This window comes from Notolabrus celidotus, chromosome 19 (assembly GCF_009762535.1).
Source record: "Notolabrus celidotus isolate fNotCel1 chromosome 19, fNotCel1.pri, whole genome shotgun sequence".
NCBI classification, from domain to species: domain Eukaryota; kingdom Metazoa; phylum Chordata; class Actinopteri; order Labriformes; family Labridae; genus Notolabrus; species Notolabrus celidotus.
In genome coordinates, this window is record NC_048290.1 from 26,381,953 (window position 1) to 26,400,401 (window position 18,449).

The window sequence follows — 18,449 nt, forward strand, 5'->3', positions numbered from 1 at the left end:
AAAAACGCATTGGATGGATCAGTTTAGGTTATTTCATATGTTAGAAATAATGAAAAATCAATAAATGACTTAAACTGCAGGGATGCAAAACATAAAAAAAAATATCTAGCTAAGGAGCCTCATTTTGTATCATATGTGTGACAATTCTTTGTCATATCATATTAATATTAATGTGGTTGTCTGTTATCCTGCTGTTCCTCTGCAGTCCACTGGAGGGCAGCAGTGCTTTAAGGTTTCATATAGTGGAAGCATTGTACTGAAAAGACTGCAGTGTCACAGTGCGCAGTCTAATACCAGAGGTGAGAAAACCCAGGTGTCATCCATCTGTTTAATTGTCTGATTAAACATTTGCTGACTTCAGTGCAGTTGCCATAATCACACAGACACCAAGTTCTCATCATAAAAAGTCTATATACGGCTGAAGTTGAGAAAAGTCCTCCACTTTTCTCTGCCTTTTTTTTACCCTCTTCTTCTTCATGCATATTTGTCTTTACTATTTGCTTAATTTTAACGTTAACTCAAGCAGAAAAAGAACCTCCTGCACTGAGGAAATACTGCAGAGTGGTTTTGCTGAAGCATCCATTCTGTTCACATAGAGGTAAAAGAGAAAGAAAGTAGAATTTGTGAATCAATTAATCTTCGTTTGTTGCTTCCATATATTCGTCCTATTTGCCTCCTCCTCCTCTCTCCCTTTCTTTCCTTCTTTCCCCTCACCTACCCACCTTCTAGCTCCCTTTCCCCCCCTTATTTTCCTTCTCTATCCACAAGATCTATATTGAGCTGTGAGTCTCCAGAGCCCTCGAGGGATGTTGGATGTTTAAAATTCTTGCTGGTTGTAACCTCTCTATCACTCGCTCTCTGCCTGCCTCGCCACCAGAGGGGGGCACAAAGAGACGTCCGTCTTCTGCTGCCCTCTCTGAATATTTCACAGAACCTCAAAGTGCCAGTTAAATACTCAGCATCCATTTGACCGTATACTGCCCTAGAATCACAGCAGGGATCTCCCAGGTAAAATATTTTAATTTGACTTTGATTCACTGAGAGACCTTTTGCCATGTAGTGAGTTTGGGATTTCTTTTGAAGTCTCTGGGCTGAAAATATGTTTCAAACTTTACTTAGCTTGTAATACAGGTGTATGGAAAGAGGTCCAGAGGGGATATACAGTATGTGTAAGGTAGTAGCTTTGCATATAATTGCTGTATGCTTTTATAGTTCATGTAATTCAGCCTTTTATAGATACATGCAGGGCAGGGACAAGCAGCTAGACATCCCTGGGGCAAAAAAAACCAAACCTTTGAGCACCTATTTAACCTATTACCCCTTTACCACTTTGTTAAAACTGTGTATGCATTCTGTGACAATGATAATACACATCAAGCATGGCTGGTTCATTAAACTATTTTAACCACACACCCACTACAATCAGCAACCTGCCCTCAGGGTTATTTTGCTCTAGTTAGTTTGTAATTGAATCAAACACAAGCTCATTAAGTTAGCAGGAAAAGGAACATATCCTACAGGAAAATATTTCACCAGGTTAGTGGAACACCATTTCACGTGTTAGAATTTCTTATGTAGTTGTGGTTTATGGAAATTTGAGAATGAACGATTCATATGATGTGGGCGTCAGTTATATGACAGCTGGGAAAAACAACACTTACACCCATTACATGTGAAACAAATTTGAATAAATAAGCAGGTGTTGTATCAGCACATTGAGCCTTTATTGAGAGATAGGACAATGGGTAGAGTGAAACTTGGAAAAGAGAGCGTGCAAAGGGCCATGGGCGGGAATTGAACTTGAGCAGTCTGCTTTGAGGTCTAAAGCTTCTGTATACCGGTGATCTAACCACTGAGCTAAACAACTGCTCCAATTTATCACTTTTGAAGTAGGTCTGTCGTCATAACTGGTATTGACTATGACTATTTTTAATAAAAATTAATTGTAAATGTACTGTACTAATACTGTAATTGACTGGTTCAAAGTAGGGGGCTGTATTGGTTCTTTACGCTGGTTACCACTTGCAGTAGAATGGAGGACAGACAAAGAAGAAGAAACAGGAGCAAAAGAAGAAGAAGGCTCCGTTGTCAGCTAGCCAGCTACAACTTTATCTTCTCTATCTAGATCAAAATACTGCCAAACCGCACTATGCTACGAGATGGCATGTCATCTGTGCTTGTTTACATCCTGGTAGTAGCAGTTTGGGTCTACAATAATAAAATGTGATTTTTTTTTTAAATCGACTAGTAATTCTAGTGTAAATTATATTTTCTGATAAAAAAAAAATTCCATCCTGCTGTATTTGAACTGTCAAATGTTTCACTCACAAGAAGTCTTTGCAGAAGAAAATTAAAATAAGGCTGTTTTGGCTTTGAATTTGAACTCTCTTAGCCCTACACTTACTCTGCAGAAGTGATTTCAAGCATTAAAATTGGCAATATTGATAATATTCCTCTTGTTGCTAATGTTCTAGTTTGCTTCTTTTGGTCACTTTGAGGCATCATTTTTAATGTTAAGTCTGTTTCATAGCTAGCTAAAGTATGTCTTACCTTGCTAACCACCTGGCTCTGTTAATTACCTGATTCTGATTGGTCAAAACTCAGAAACAGTGGATATTAATTCTGAAAGCGCAAGAACAATGCCAGGTACAACTGAATTACACGTCATATCAAATCAACCCGGAGGGTCAAGGAGTAACATTTATAAAGTTTATGATTTCATCTTTTCCTGTTGTGGCAAAAATGTCAAATAACATGGAGAATATTTCTAATATGACTCAGCACTGGCTAAACACAAGAGAAGTAAAAGCACAGGAACTGCTGAGGGACCCTTAAACACACAATGTAATGTACACTGAGGAACATTACTGTATCTGTTAAGAATGCCAACAGGGGAAACATGAAGGTTTTGAATATCATACAGAAAGGCCCCAGCAGACTGGGAGATTCAAACCAAGAACCATTGTTGCTTGACTTTACTGTGAATGAAAAAGTTAAGTTTTATATGATTTTAAACAATAAAGGCCAATGTTAAAAAATTATGTTTATTGTTAATTTGACTCACAAGTAGGCAGATATAAATACTGATGCAGTGGATGGACTATAACATCAGTTAACGTTATCAGAAGGAAAATAAACCTGATCTTTAAATAAAGTATGATACCAAGAGCATTTCAAAGCTGTTGACAGTGAATACAAAATCAGAAGTATTAGCTAGGATTCCATGTTGGCTTCTTTAAGCTCATTGTTGTATTTTTTAGTCTTAACGTCACTCTTCTCTAATGCCTTTTTTCCAGAGATGGTAGGAAGCTGTTTTTCAGCATAAAAGCTGTAAAAAAAAAAAAACATCCGTATGCAAACTATCCAGCTCCAAACAACAGACTGATCAATCTAAGTGAACAAACACAAGGTTCATAGTAAAGCATGTAGCTGTCAAAGTGCTGGTGGAGACCAAAAAATGAGCCAGAAGCAGATTAAGTAACACGCATAGACTGTATGAAAAAATGGACGTAGTATCCGTGACGTCACCCATCTGTTTCTGAAGCGCTGTTTTGAAGCCAATTGAGCCAGCAATTGTGACGTAAAGAGGCGGGCTTTGAGCCTCTTAGCCAACAGCTACAGTGTTCCCGCCTGTCAATCAAGTCAGCTGTGCCTCTCATTGGAAGACTCGTAATCTCAATATCTTCGAAATTGCTGAGTTAGAAAAATATTCACCCCCTGAACAGTGTGTTGATCGAGAAACTATCTATCCAGACTACACTCGTCTTCTGTACCAGGCTGTAAACATGTGGACTTTTTTTTTGCTGCATTAATGAATTACTCTTAAATCTTTAAAATCATTTTAAAATCAATACTGAGTCTCAACATGTTTGTATCTGTAGTTGGTGGCTGGGTAATACGCAGGATAATAGAGAGAGGGTGGATATAGGAAATAGAATGGCCTGACACCCGGGTCATGTCTCATCCTGTCTGGATTCTATTCTGCATAATCACCCAATCACCATACAGTATGCCTTTGGTGATAACTTTGCCTCGTAATGCCTCAAGCAAAGCATATTGAAATACTCACTTAGACAGCACAATGTTTATATTGCTTAGCCACTGATTGCACGGGGAAATGATTCACTGATGGAATATAAAGTTGACTTATTAGCATAATAATTGAAACAGTAAACAATATTCATTACCCAACACAAATTAAATGATGACTTTATCAAAGAAAAAAGCAAAATTGAGCCAGCAGCATTCAACAAACAACTTTCCTTCATTTATGCAAATCAGCACAGCGAGGGGGTCTGCAGAAACATTAGGGATGAAGATGTGCAGGGACTTAATCACCACCAAAAAATGGCTTCAGTAACTAATTAGACGAAGCCTCAAACACTGAACACAATTATTAGCTCATTTATAAAATTAACAAGGACCAAATTATAGGGATTAAATTACCAGAAGCTCACGATTCACAATAAACAAGCAGCTTTTTAGGCCCTTGAGGCTTTTGGGAGACATATTTGTTTTATAAACATTTCTGAAAATGAAATAAGCTGATCAAAGAGTAAGTGCTTTGCCAGTAATTTTAAAATGATACCTTTTGATGCTCAGTTGGGGGGGGAAGCTAGATAACACTGACTAATTCACGGAAGAGTCCATCCAATCCAACATTAATGTATTTCCCAGCAGGTGGTTTGAGGCGAGCCGTTCACCTGTCCATCACGGCGCTCTGAGGACAGGCTGTCAGTGGGAGGAAATACCACCTGGCTGGTAACTCATCCAAGGCGTCCCGCAGGGATGGAAAACTGATGTTTATGGCAGCCAAGCCTAGAGAAGAGCATTCATTTGTCATCAGTGGGAGAATGTTCCCTGACGTCAGCTAAAGGGAAGCAGGCAGGGCTCAGGCCTCGCTGCGGTGATTCATCCTCAGCTCACACTGCCTTCACAGGGAGATGTCCACAGGGCACAAGTTGGCTGCAGAGCTGCGGCACCATGAGCGTTGAATAGTCTAGCTGCCTGGCTGGCTGCCCCCTGGCAGGGTGTAGTGCTAAGTGTTATTACACCGGTGTAACGGCAGCTTTATGTCCACAGACCGGACTCCAGCACTCCCCTGAGATCAGAGAGGAGGATTCAGAAGCAGTTTGCAATGATTTTCTCTCAGAGGAGTTTATAAATGCTCACGGCTGCAGTTATCTTAACTATTCTTGAATCACTTTTTCAATATTATTCTATTGATGTGATTCTCTGCCAATTGCAGCGTCAACAGGATGAACCTGTACTGAGTGGATCTAATCCTTGTTTGATGGATTGATAGAAATGAAGTCAATGGGATTATTAAGATGGGACATAGCTGTTGTTCAATATCCATCACTGAGCTGGATTACCATCAGAAAAGGTTAATAGATCCACTAATCATATGATGACCCCAGGTTAGAGGCTCTCCAGGTGAACTTTAATATAATCTGTCCTGATTTGTTCTTACGCTCTACAATGTCTGACATGTGACCTCTGATTCACCCATTATCTGTCCATTATCTATCCCACTTATTGTGTAATGGTTGCAGGTGCAGCAGGAGCTGATCTCAGCTGTTACTGTGCAAGAGGTGGCGTATAGAGCTGACACACAGAGATGGACCACAACACACTCCTATTCACTTAAACAGTCACCTTTGACCTAACAAGCATGTCTTTGGAACGTGTGCAGAAGCCGAAGCATCCAGAGAGAACCACGACAGGGACAAAATGTGAACTACAAGCAGAAAAGGTCACAGCAGGACAGAAGATTCAAACCAGGAACCACTCTTTCTATGTGGCAACAGTGCTAACCACTGAACCACCGTGCCAGCACCTCTGATTCAGGTCCCCTTATATATTCCTTTGACTGTTCTTTTTAATGTGGTATTCACCTCCCCAGAAGGTGTTCAGATGTTCTTTTTTTTTTGCATGTTTTAGGATAATTTTGTCCTTTGCTTTTGTCATATTATGTAAAACATATCAATGATTTGAAATAACAGTTTGAACAATCTGTGAATGTATGTTTAAATCTTTGGCAGACAAAGAAACAAAGCTACTGCAGCCCCATAGCGTGATACATTTTATCTTGGGCACACACCTTAATTATCTTGTGTGCACAAGATTTTAACCTTTGCAAAAATATGCAAAATTAAGACTCTTTTTCTCAGTACAGTTCTAGTCATCCATGTGGTACGACTGAGAGAAGCATTGGATTTAATATCAAACACTTAGGTGATGATTTAGTTTTGCTGCAGAGTAACTGCAGCTCACCACATTATGCTTCACTAGCTAGATCATAACAACAGCCTACGTCCCCATGGTGCGGCATTGATGTCCCACAGGTAGCAAGTTATTGCTTTCAATGCTCAAGCATTTTCCCTTAGCTTATCACTACTATAAAGGTGTCTGCAAGAGACCTCATATTCTTCTGTTTCTGAGAAAGCTATGTGTTGGAGCCAACAATGAAATGTTTATGCCCAGTTTATAATACATGGAAAGAGATGGAGTACACAACCACTTCCAAGATGACTAATTATGTCATTCATGATAAAAAAAAAAAAAGTGGTTCACCAGACTAATTATCACCTTTGTGGGACCTCACAGAAACAAATTCTGTATTCAATTTCCAGATTTTTAAAAGGAGTTGCAGTTTTGAAAATGCCAGTGCATTACTTACACGCATAACTTCAAGGCTCAACCATCTAAATCAGTGGGATCCAAGATACGAAAACACATAAACACTATTGCTGAGAACTGAACAAAACATGGTTTTCAATGTTTTTTCAGGTTGTAAGTGACTGACTGACTTATAGCATATTCAATAAGACTAAAATTATACAGCCATTGTTGCAGCTCCATGAGGTTCACAACATGTTTATAATGAAAACACTTGCATGCAAATCTTTCCCAGATTTAACTATGTCAGCCCCTTGTGGTCTGCTAATTAGCCCCAAAGAGTAGCATACCAGAAAATGATTGTAATGGTATTTACTTTTAAGCATTTGTAGGTAGTCTCAAGCCAAATTACTGAACAAACTGAATTAGACATGATGGCAGTGTTTGCTCCCAGAGGTTGATTAAATTCATTCTGCAGAGAACACTTTCACCAGATGTTACGGCTATCTAACAGTTGTTGACATTTTTCCGTCTGGCAAAAGTTGAGGACAAACTGACCGACTGACCGACATCCCACGAGTCACATCATTGTGGCAAAAAAAAATGCCAGTGGGCTATTCGCTAATTACCTAAAGCTCTGAGCAGAAGTCACTCCTGCTGTTTGTCTAACTCACCCTCTACATTAGGCAAACCGCTTCCTGTTTAACAAGGTGAACACGATCACAGGTATTTAGGTCTTGCCCTCTGTTGCTCTACATGAAATAACCTCCATAAACCTTGAGCCACCTGGCCGCAGCTTTATATCTAGTGATGGTGTCACACATTGAGCATGGGACGACCTCTCTGTCATCTCAAATAGCAGCAGCAGCAGGTTGCATGTCTGGTACAACTACTGAAATCTGGAGGCGTTCCCAGACTTGATAGTCGCTGTCCTCTGCCACTGCGCATTAATAATCACATGCAGCCAAAACCACAGACGAACTGCTCAAATTAAAGCTCAGCGGCTTCAACATGTACAGCCTTAGCTAACCCCGCACTGTAAACACTGCTGCAATGTGCTCAGCAAATTCCTCCTCTGAGTTAATATAGAGGCCCCATTAGTTCTTCAAAGTTTTATTGGCATTTGGAGATCCTTGAATGTCTCTCTGAGGCACATATTTATTTTAATCAGCCCCTGCTGTCAGGAGAGCAAATGTTTATTTGCAAATGATGCCTGCATGCTTAATGCTGTCACCTTGGCAGTGGTGCCACCTTGTAATAAAACCTCCACTGAGGCAGCAGGCTCAGTGGGTTTAGTTGGCAGACTTATGGTGCCCATTAGTCTCAGAGAACAAGTATTTAGGGGGCTGAGAGAGCAAAAGTGAGCACTGTTCAAACCAAGCACATTAAACCTCAAAGGTATTCTTTACCATAAATCCAATGTCAGCATTTTGTCCGATATTTAAGCAGACCAGAGGTTGAACGCTGCAGTAATTATCAGTGGTTTAATCAAGCAATTAAACTTTTCTGTTGCATTGATATAGCACCAAAGTGTGCTAGGTGTGCTAAATCATGTACATAGAAAGCCAGGACCCTGATTTCCTGTCATTGTCACTAGCCACTGTGTCTTTGTTTTACTGGAGGGATCCCTGTCGAGTCTGCTGGCCTTAATTTAAGCCAATATTTATCTATTTCATTCTCATTTTTTGCCATTTCACCTTCTAAAGGAAATCTTGTTGCAGGATATGTTGCCACTTGCCACTCAGTGTGTCTATCCTGGCGGAAAAGTGAGGTCAGGGCATACCCAAAGTAGATATGATTATACGAGACAGGAGGGTAAATAAATTATCCCCTTCTCTGTGTGTGCCAAGCGAAACCTCTGGTCTTAAGAAATAAGGCCACTGCTGAAGTGCAAAAATATGCACTTCCACTGAAGGCTAACTCCAAATGCCAAAGAAACTCCATGAACACCCATGTTTTAAGCAGCCAATTTTTACTGCTCAAATAAACATGGTAACACCTTGGTTAAAAGAAAGGTCTTTGCTCTGTATAGCTTGTTTCTATATTTGTAGAAAGTGTACGAGGGCAGTATATTTTTAAAAATGCATCCCTCTTGAAGATATTTGGGTTATGAGTTAATCATAATAGGCACAATTAGGGGTTGACTTGATTGACAGGCAAGCAGATGTACCCGTTTGCTAAAGAGGCTTAAAGCGCGCCTCAGCTCCGCCTCTTTCTCTGACTCGTTTACTGAAAGTTAGATTAAGTTAGAATTTCCATCATGATGAGCATCATTGATTCAGCTTCATAACTGATCATACACATGCCACTCCTGCATAAGTCAGGGCCCCAGTTGAGCCACAACTGACATAGAAGTCCAAACAAGCCCCTGAAAATAATAACAAAAGTTATCTCATGCACTTAGCTGCATGGTGGTGCAGTGGGTGGCACTTTTGTCTCACAGCGAGAAGGTTCCTGGTTCGAGTCCCAAGGCAGGTGCCTGTCTGTGTGGAGTTTGCATGTTCTCCCCGTGCGTGCGTGGGTTCTCTCTGGGTACTCCGGCTTCCTCCCACAGTCCAAAAACATGCTCATCAGGTTCATTGGTCACTCCAAATTGCCTGTAGGTGCGTGTGTGTGTGAAAGGTTGTCTGTCTTTCCATGTTCACCCTGTGATAGGTTGACAACCTGTCCAGGGTGTACCCTGCCTTCCGCCTGAAGTCAGCTGGGATTGGCTCCAGCCCCCCCATGACCCCAAATCGGATAAGTGGTCAAGATAATGGATAGATGGATCTCATGCTCTTCACATAGAAAGCAGGTCCAGCAGCTTTTTGTTGTATTATTTATAGGCCTCACATTTTTCCATTGTAAGAATTGACTTAGCAACAGAGTAAAACATTTCTTTTTACAGGCAGAAGTCTCAAACATAACCAGACTCATTGGTGGACAGCCATCTGCAACAGCTTCAAGTGCATAACCCCACTCTGCTTGCTTTGATACACTAAACTGCTGAAACTGTTGCCCCCCCATTGCAACAAGAGACAGAGCTATTTCAGTTCAGGCTTTGAACTCACACTAGTGCTCTGTGTACCTCATTAAAACAAGTGTATGGAATTTTAGGTCAAGGCAGATGAAGTGATGCACATTAAAAAAAAGAAAAATATAATTACCCTGTGTGTTAAGAAGTTAAATGTAGCCTGGAGGCCTGCTGGTACACGGATAAAAATTACAGCTCTAGTTCCTTTATTTCACTCAAAGCACTTAACCTCAATTCTGAAGAAACGTTTTGTCTTTTTGAAGGAATCAAACAAGACTAGAGTAAAGTTTGCACGAGTGTTTTCTGTGTTTTGTACCAAATGTAAAGTGTGCTACTACACCACACGGCTTTGGAAGAAGTGCCTTCATCCATCTGCTCCATCCTGCAGTATCTTCCCATGTGATGCTGTGTACCAAGAGTATGCAGCTGACAGCTGGCAGAAACTGCACACTCTTTTCCACCCCCTTAAAACAGGCTTAAGTAATGTTGAGATTAATACAAAGGCCCTCTGAATTTAAAATGAACATCTGTGAGGTTCTTGTAGGTCCTTCAGGCAAAATTTAGGGGTGAACTTTTCACATAGAAAACAAAATAGAGAAAGAATGAATGCTTTCCCTCCCCAAAGGCATTTATTTAGTCTTTTTTGCTTCTTATTTACAAGTAAAATCCTCCTCATCATGATTTTTTCCTTCAGATTGACTCGCCTATAGCCCAGAATCATACCCTCAATTTGTTAATTCACCATCAAAAATGTCTCGTGGAGAAAGCGCTGATCCCTCCTGACCCCGTGCGCATTTAATTTACTCGCGGCTCTTCCCCTACCGGCGACCGACCACGTGGGTCTCTCTAATCTGACAGACGGCACATGTTTACTGATTTCTATCATGGGAACAGCCGAGTTTGTGCTCCAGCTAGAGCCGTGCCACTGGAGGAAAACATCCCTCCCACCACTTTGGCAGAGAGCACATTCTAAACTGTCCCACATGCAACAAAACGGACATTAAAGGAAGTAAAGTACTTGTTCTTATTTTACTTGATCATCTAGAGTCAGAAGAAGTGACTTTATCGGACAACAGAGGATGGATTGATTTATTTTCCAGCGCTTTTCTGTGCGTCTTTCAACCTGCTGCAGACGCTTCTGAACGCCAAAAGTTGCAAGATGCTCAGCTTCCATCACTGTTCATTGTTCCCTGTGGTCGCAGCGGCTGTCCTGACAGCTGTTAAAGGTGAGGTTTGTGTTTTTTTAATGAGCAGAAAAACCCTTTCTTATTGCATGTATTTATTGTTTCATGTGTGTTGGAGCGAACTCAATGGATAACATATGAAAGGAACTGGGCTGGAAGTGGCTAGAAGGCTTCAGCTGTGTTTACAAGATGAAGTGTGCTGCTTTGATATGCCCTTGTAGTTGCTTTGGAGATCTAAACTCAAACACACGATGGATATTGCTCTTTTTGAAATTATGACTCTGGCTTCATCTTATTTGCACAAATGGGAGAGTTTGCAGCTGTTTGAGTCTGAAGTCACTAAAGCTTTAAGCAGCAGGCCCATTAAAAGAATATAGGATAGGAGTTCTTTAGCATATCAGATGGGAGTCTTTGACAAGTAAGCTATAAAACATAGAAACACTTAAGAGAATGTTCGCATATGGACATCAAATAGCCCATGTCATGTGTCTAGGCGACAGGCTGAGTGAGAGTTTTGGCTTTGTTTTGAATATTTTAGAAGCTTTTATGCAGTCCTTGTGCACATGAAATGGGGACATTTGAGAAGTGAGCCCTAAAAATACAGAGACATTTTGTAAATGTGCATTTAAGGATTTAACAACCATTTTCTTTTATGTGTCCAGGCAATAGTCTTTGTAAAAATCTGGGTTTGAGTTTTCATATTTTGAAGGTTTTATGTTTTCTACTGTCTGCCCATTTCATTGTCCCTCAGTTGAAATGAAAGTGACAGCATGCTCTCCTGTGTGCATCGGTAAGCCTCATCTGTGGGATTAAAGAGGCCTGCAGCTCAGGCTGCACAGCTGTTTCTCTGCTTGTTTAAAGATAACCTGCATTGGGAGCGATGAAGTCACAGTAAGCAGTCTGTCCTCTCTGTGATACTGATATCATGCCAAAGACTACTTTCTGAGATTGCTGGGTTTAAATCCGTACATGATAACTATGTGTGCATTTTTTCATCATACATATATGTGGGATTGCTGTGTTGCTGCTGGTGCAGGAGTCGACTGTGCAGCTGGGCTCTTAATGCGTGTCTAAGTGATAGAGTTCACTCTCTGATATCTCCTCTACCATCCATGAATGTGCTAATGAATGAAGCCTTATCTTTCAGTGCAGACACAGATGTGTTAGCACGTCTGTCAGAGGTTCAACTAACTTTTATAGCAGCTTAAATTATTCAAATAGTTCATTTTGCTTTTAATGACCCGTGTAAAGATACTCCGGGAAATCCAGCCGCAAACCAAATAGCATCTGATCAATAAATAATGTGTTCACTGATGTACAGCAGTGTGCGTCATCGGTGGACCAATTTTCATCCTCAGAGCAGAGGCTGGATCAAGTTCAAGTATATTATAATAAGATGAATTTGTAACCCTAACACAGTAGGGCCTATAACACTAAACTGAAAATGCAACTTTGAGTTAGGATCAGAAGTATTCAGCAAGTATTTTTGCTCTTGCTTGTTGGAATATAAAACTGATAGCATAAAATAGAGGACAAAACCATTTAACAGAGTATTATTCCCACAATAGTATTCAGAGTCAATCTTGTAAAACTTGTTTTAAAGATTTAGATAGATTTTGGATTCAAGTCCTGTGATCGTAATGTTTTAACTAATAACACTTTTTAAATGGCTTAAAATAAATAACCAACTAAAAACACAATTTCTTGGATCTGAATCTTTACCAAAATATCACAAGTCATTTATTGGTTCATGAAGGTCTTTTATTAGATTAGCTTCAGAAACAATGGGAAAAAACATTGTAAAGTAGATTGGATGTACCTAAACTTTTCAGACCATGTACCACTACCAAACCAAAATTTCTCATTCACCCTCCTATGCCCTGTACCAACAATATATATGCCAATATGATATAGGTCAGGTGTGAGTGCAGTCAGTTGTTGTCACTTCACTTTCAATAATCTTTTTCAACTTTGTAGTCATGTCATTATTCCACTCATTCAGCTTCAACTAAGTCTGAAGTGTTTAAATCCAACTGTGTTTAGCTAACAGTAACTTTAGTTCATTTTAGCTTATACAACATCACATCAAACCTTTGTTGTGAAGCACTGTTAAATTTTATTTCTCAAGTATCTGAAAAATATAAATACTATTTTTCATCATTGCAGCCTTAAAAAAATATGCAACAACAAATCTCTGTAAAAAATCAAAAGAGATTTGATTTCATGTTGAGGATTGAGGTGTCCAGCAGTGCAATAGTTAGGTTATTCATCAAGGCAGCTCATGCTACACATAACACAGTGTGGCAATCATGAATCTCTGAACCCATCAGCTATCTTCGTCTGGTGATGAATGCCTCTGGACATGGATGCCAATTTTTCAGTAATTCCCCTAGAGCCGATGTAGCGTTCAATGACTCCCAGCCAAATCTTCCATATCCATGCGGCATATACTTCTGCAACAGTGTACATTTTGGCTCCAAGTAGCTCATGTTCATCTGCTTTAAGAAGTAGAAAGTGTGTTATTCAGAGGCTTACTTCAGATGAGCCTGAAAAATAAGCCAACTTTCTTTTTGCTTACTTACAATTTCCGGGTCTTAAGTCTGCTGAAATAACGACATCATGATAAAGCTGGGTAATTAGTAAAAATGCAAACTTTGTCAGGTCTGTACTCAAGAGGAAAGAAAACATCATTTTAAAAATGTGTTTGTTGAATGGGGGTCAGATTGATCATTTTTGGTGCATTACAGGGAGTCTGTAATGTAACAGCTTATTTGCTTCAACAACACAGCAGGAGGCAGACCTGTCACTCAAGTTTAAAATTTTGATCCAGAAAAAAATGTTAGCAGCACCTGCATGAAGACATCTCTTTAAGTATATAACTAAATCTTCACCTGATTACCATTGAAAGAAGTTGGTATGTCATGACAGCAGTGAGTGTTCTTTGTGCTTTTGCCTTCCACCTGGACTGTTTTTCCTGCATACACCAAAGCCTGCACACTAGTGACTGGTCAATACTACTCACTACAAAGGTACCACCAAAGGAAACCAGAGCTCTTTAGATCTCTTTGCATCTTTGTCATTTTCTGTTTTGTTTACATTTGCTCTGTAGATGGTGGTGCTGACTGGTAAATCACAAGTGCATTGTCAATGCAATAGTACTACGAACAATACAAATATATACAACACAACAAAGACATCCTGAAATAATGAAAACAGAAACCTGTTCATTAACACAGGCCACCATTAATCAACACTCATTATCTGACCATGCCCTGGATACACAAGCCAAGCATTCATACCATTTTTGTCCAATCAGATGAAACCCTAATTTCCTGCTAACTGTCCTGAGATCAATAGGTGTCAGTTTGTTTACAGCTGCAGGTTAGAGAGGGATGAAAGGAGAAAAAAATGAGGGAAACATGGTTGGCGTGGTTTCCAGAAAGATTATCCTTTACAAAAACAGTTCCTCTATAAAACATGACAAACAGCTCAAGGACAGACAGAGCTACATTGGCAATATATACACTTCAATAGTTGTTTATACATCCCAAATCAAACCGTCATAACAATACTAAACGTTCTTATTAAAAGCTGCAGATTTCCCTTATATCATGCAAAAGTGATGTGTACCAGCAGTATCTATTTGGGACTTAATGTGAAACTCCTGAAGGTATCAGTCTCATCGCTGAAACCTATAAAAGTTTCCTGTGCGCTTTTCTGAATACCACATTTTTAATATCAACCCTGACATCTGTATTTTTCACAGATTTCCCTTGCCTAGAGAAAGAGAATTGATTTACATATAGATGTATTCACGAAATGTAGTTTGAAAATCAGGAAAGAATGATATATCACTTCCAGGACCTTTGGGGGGGAAGGGAGATTCTGTTTTGCGTTACGTTTGCCTTCAGAGAAGTAATTTTCGTGAGGTAGGCAAAGTCACATTTCACACATCAATTCTCGAGCACTTCAGCACGGAGGCTGGAAAATTACCAAGTGTCTTTGGCAGGAGGGAGTGGGAACTGTCACAAACAGCATCCTGCTGGGACAAACATTCATCTCAGAAGCTACAAGAGAGGCTTTTTTTTGTCTCACAGACATTTGCCATTCCCTTTGTTGCCTAGACACAGTGACAGCAGAAACTGTAAAACTGAGAACACTACATGAGAGTTGAACAGTTAATATATCTGAGTTTTAACTGTAGAAATTGTGACCGTGACGAGAACTGTAAATGGCACATCTCCCCTTAAAGGTGACATATCATGCAAAATGGACTTTTTAATGGTTCTCTACCTGAAATATGTTTCCCTGGCATGTCTACAAACCCCCCGAGAATGAAAAAAATCTATGCTGCCCCTGTTTTGATTTCTCCACCTTTCTGTAAATGTGTGTGAAACAAGCCGTTTCAGACTTCCGTGTTTTTGTTACGTAACAACAATATCCTTGTTCAGCCCATAGACTGTATAAAATAATACTGAATCCCCCCTCCGTTTTTCATTACCTGCACAAATGTGTGCTAACAAGGAGCTTAGGAGGGAGGCATGCTAGTTGTAGGCTGTCTTAATAAACACAAAGGTCGGTTTTACTCCCCACATCTGCAGATTTGAAGATCTAGTGGATGATTTTTATTTATCATGGATAAGTGCTAGCGCTAGTTAGCATAGCTACATAGCTACATGTTCGTAGCTGTAGCTGTGTACCAAGACACACGTCGACATACTGACAAATAAAACAACAAGAAACACTAAATCTGTGACCAATCCTTCAGAAAGGTCCTGCTGCCTTTCTGGTAGAGGTCGGTTTTACTCCCCAAGTCTGCAGATTTGAAGATCTAGTGGATGATTTTTATTTATCATGGATAAGTGCTAGCGCTAGTTAGCATAGCCACATAGCTACATGTTCGTAGCTGTGTACCAAGACACACGTTGACATACTGATAAATAAAACAACAAGAAACACTAAATCTGTGACCAATGGTTCAGAAAGGTCCTGCTACAGGCGCCTCTCCGTCAGGATCAGATTCTGGATCAGATACAGAGGGTTGAAGTAACGTGATCTCTGAGCAGCCGTGTATATTCAGCCAACATGTAAACATTAGATCAACGTGCTGGACAGCTGAGGCCACATCCACTTCCTGAGGGGGCGTGGTCAGAGAGAAAACAGAGTGTTCTGAGGAGGACTGAAGAAGAGGGTTTTTCAGGCATGCCAAAATCTGATTTCAAAGTGTTTTTTGAGCATAAACTTTAAAGACATGTTTTGGGGACCTCTTAGACCAATATATATTGATGAAAAAAGCGTGATATGTCACCTTTAACTTAAAAAAACTTAAGGTCACATGGCACATCTCTGAACATGGTCTCTAAATCCTGCATAATTTTCCCACATCTATTTGGTGCTCTAAAGCTGAGATCAATCCATTCCTAGGCACTGCCCCAAGTTTAGAAAGTGCTTTACAAGTATGCTGCTTAATGCTGATACAGTCTCCGTCCTCCTGTTTCTCTCACACCTAAAAGCAAGGTTTCTGGAGGAAACAAGGAAACAAGGAAACAAGGAAACAAGCACTTGTTTTGGTGCTCCATTTTCCTCTTTTTCAGTGCAAGGATTGCATAGGGGGTCTTATTTGCTACATAATTAAACTGATCTCTTTTACACTGAGTCTCTCACCCTTGATTCTTACACCTCCAACAATGTTTCTTGATCCCTCTAAGACTGTTGTTAAGCTCTTTCTTTGTTTCTCTCGACATGACTCCTGTGCCAGCCCATCACCCACTGCCATTATTATCAAATCTTCCCAAAAAAATAGAACCAGCTGAGCTTGCAGATGGCAGCTGTGTGTATCTTAAAACAAGTTTTTAAACCTTAAACAACATTGAGGTATAGCATTGAAAGTGTTTGTGAATAACCTCTCTTTGCAAATGTCCCTTTACAGTTAGTGAAAGCCAGAAGATTCCTCAAGACGATTGGCCATCACAAGTTTATCCCACCGTCAAGTTTCAGGTCCTCAATGTAGACCATGTGTTTCTGAGGCAGGACAGTGAAGAACGTTCTGGGAACTCCAGCCTGAAGGCTCAGACTCAGACTTTCCTCATCACTAGTCCAGGCGCCCTACAGCCAACAGTCAACGCCTCATTTGGACCCCTAACTGTAGATGCCCCTATTCCTTCCGACCAACTCCGCAGTGGGCGCCGGATCTTGCCGGTCATACTGGGCCGCCAGGTTCGCTCTTCTTCCCCTGTTGTCAAGATCCTCTTCCACATGCCCGCAGATGGTAACGTTACTACTGGGCAAGAAAGGATGGGATCAGGAGAAGATACAGGGAGTAAAAGCGCTGGAGCCAAGGCAAAAGATGGCGCTCACTGTGTCACGGCGTATGCCTTCTGGGACACAAGGGAAGTCCGTGGGGCATGCCTGGTGCCTCCAGGTGGATTCTGTGTTGCCCATCTTAAGCCAGAATCTACTTGGTTCAGCTCAGGAAGCCGATCAAGCAGCTCCAGCAGGGAAGCAGGAAGAAATGATGGAATAAAGGGGCTTCAGGGGAACCTTGTGGAGGTTTACTTCCAGAGCAGGAGGGATCAGACAGGTCAGTGTACACCGCAGGATAGCCTGCAGCGTGTTGGAGTGGGAAGAGGAAGAGATTCTGGGAGATCAGGGACACCCATGAGGCGGATAGGGAGTGTCAGTCTTCTCAGAACTCCACCAGGGAATCCCACCTTTCTTCGACTGAGGCTCGGAGGCGCTGTGGTCATCCAGACCTCTTCCAAGCCCCTGAAGACCACAGATGTTGCAACGTTCTATGTCTTCCTGGCAAGCACATCTGCCTTGGAAAGTTTCAGTCTCAGGTGAGAGGTTTTCACTCTTTTTCCTTTTTTGACCCTCTACTAAATTGATAAAAATAGAAATGCTTATACCTTGAATAGCTAAAGAAAGCAGTTGTTGGTACTGAGCTGTTTCTTGGGCTTGAGCAGTCGGCCTGAAGTCTTTTCAAGCCTTCAGTGTCAGCCCACTCTACTCACTCAGAGCTGATACAAGTACATGCTCTGTTTTCTTTTCCACTAGATCAGGGGTGTCAAACTCATTTCAGTTCAGGGGCCACATACAGCCCAAGTTAATCTGAATTGGGCCGGACCAGCAAAATCATAACATAATAACCTATAAATAACAACAACTCTACATTTTTACCTTTGTTTTAGTGCAAAATAGTACAAGTACATTCTGTAAATGTTCACATTTAATTAACAATCTTTCTACAAAAACAGCTGTGGGGCCGAATATTTAACTCTTTAAGCGCTGAAACCTGCTGCGAACACACCAAGCACACAGGTTTCCCATTCATCTGACACAGAGTGTAATGTTTACTGCAAAAGAATAGATAGATAGATAGATAGATAGATAGATAGATAGATAGATAGATAGATAGATAGATAGATGGATGGATGGATGGATGGATGGATGGATGGATGGATGGATGATGGATGGATGGATGGATGGATGGATGGATGGATAGATAGATAGATAGATAGATAGATAGATAGATAGATAGATAGATAGATAGATAGATAGATAGATAGATAGATAGATAGATAGATCTTTATTTGTCCTTAATAAAAAGATTATAATTATGAAGAAGGTAA

General features: G+C 40.5%; 1 protein-coding gene across 1 annotated transcript in view; it reads left to right on the plus strand.

The window, feature by feature from the left end:
* The first annotated feature begins 10,496 nt into the window (after positions 1 to 10,496).
* si:dkey-1d7.3 (transmembrane protein 132C) overlaps positions 10,497 to 18,449 on the plus strand; it is a 46,976-nt gene continuing 39,023 nt past the window's right edge. Inside the window, exons 1-2 of the mRNA XM_034709045.1 lie at positions 10,497 to 10,860; positions 16,748 to 17,657. Of these exons, the coding sequence (XP_034564936.1) occupies positions 10,794 to 10,860; positions 16,748 to 17,657 (977 nt within the window). The 5' untranslated portion in view covers positions 10,497 to 10,793. The remainder of the gene's footprint in view (positions 10,861 to 16,747; positions 17,658 to 18,449) is intronic.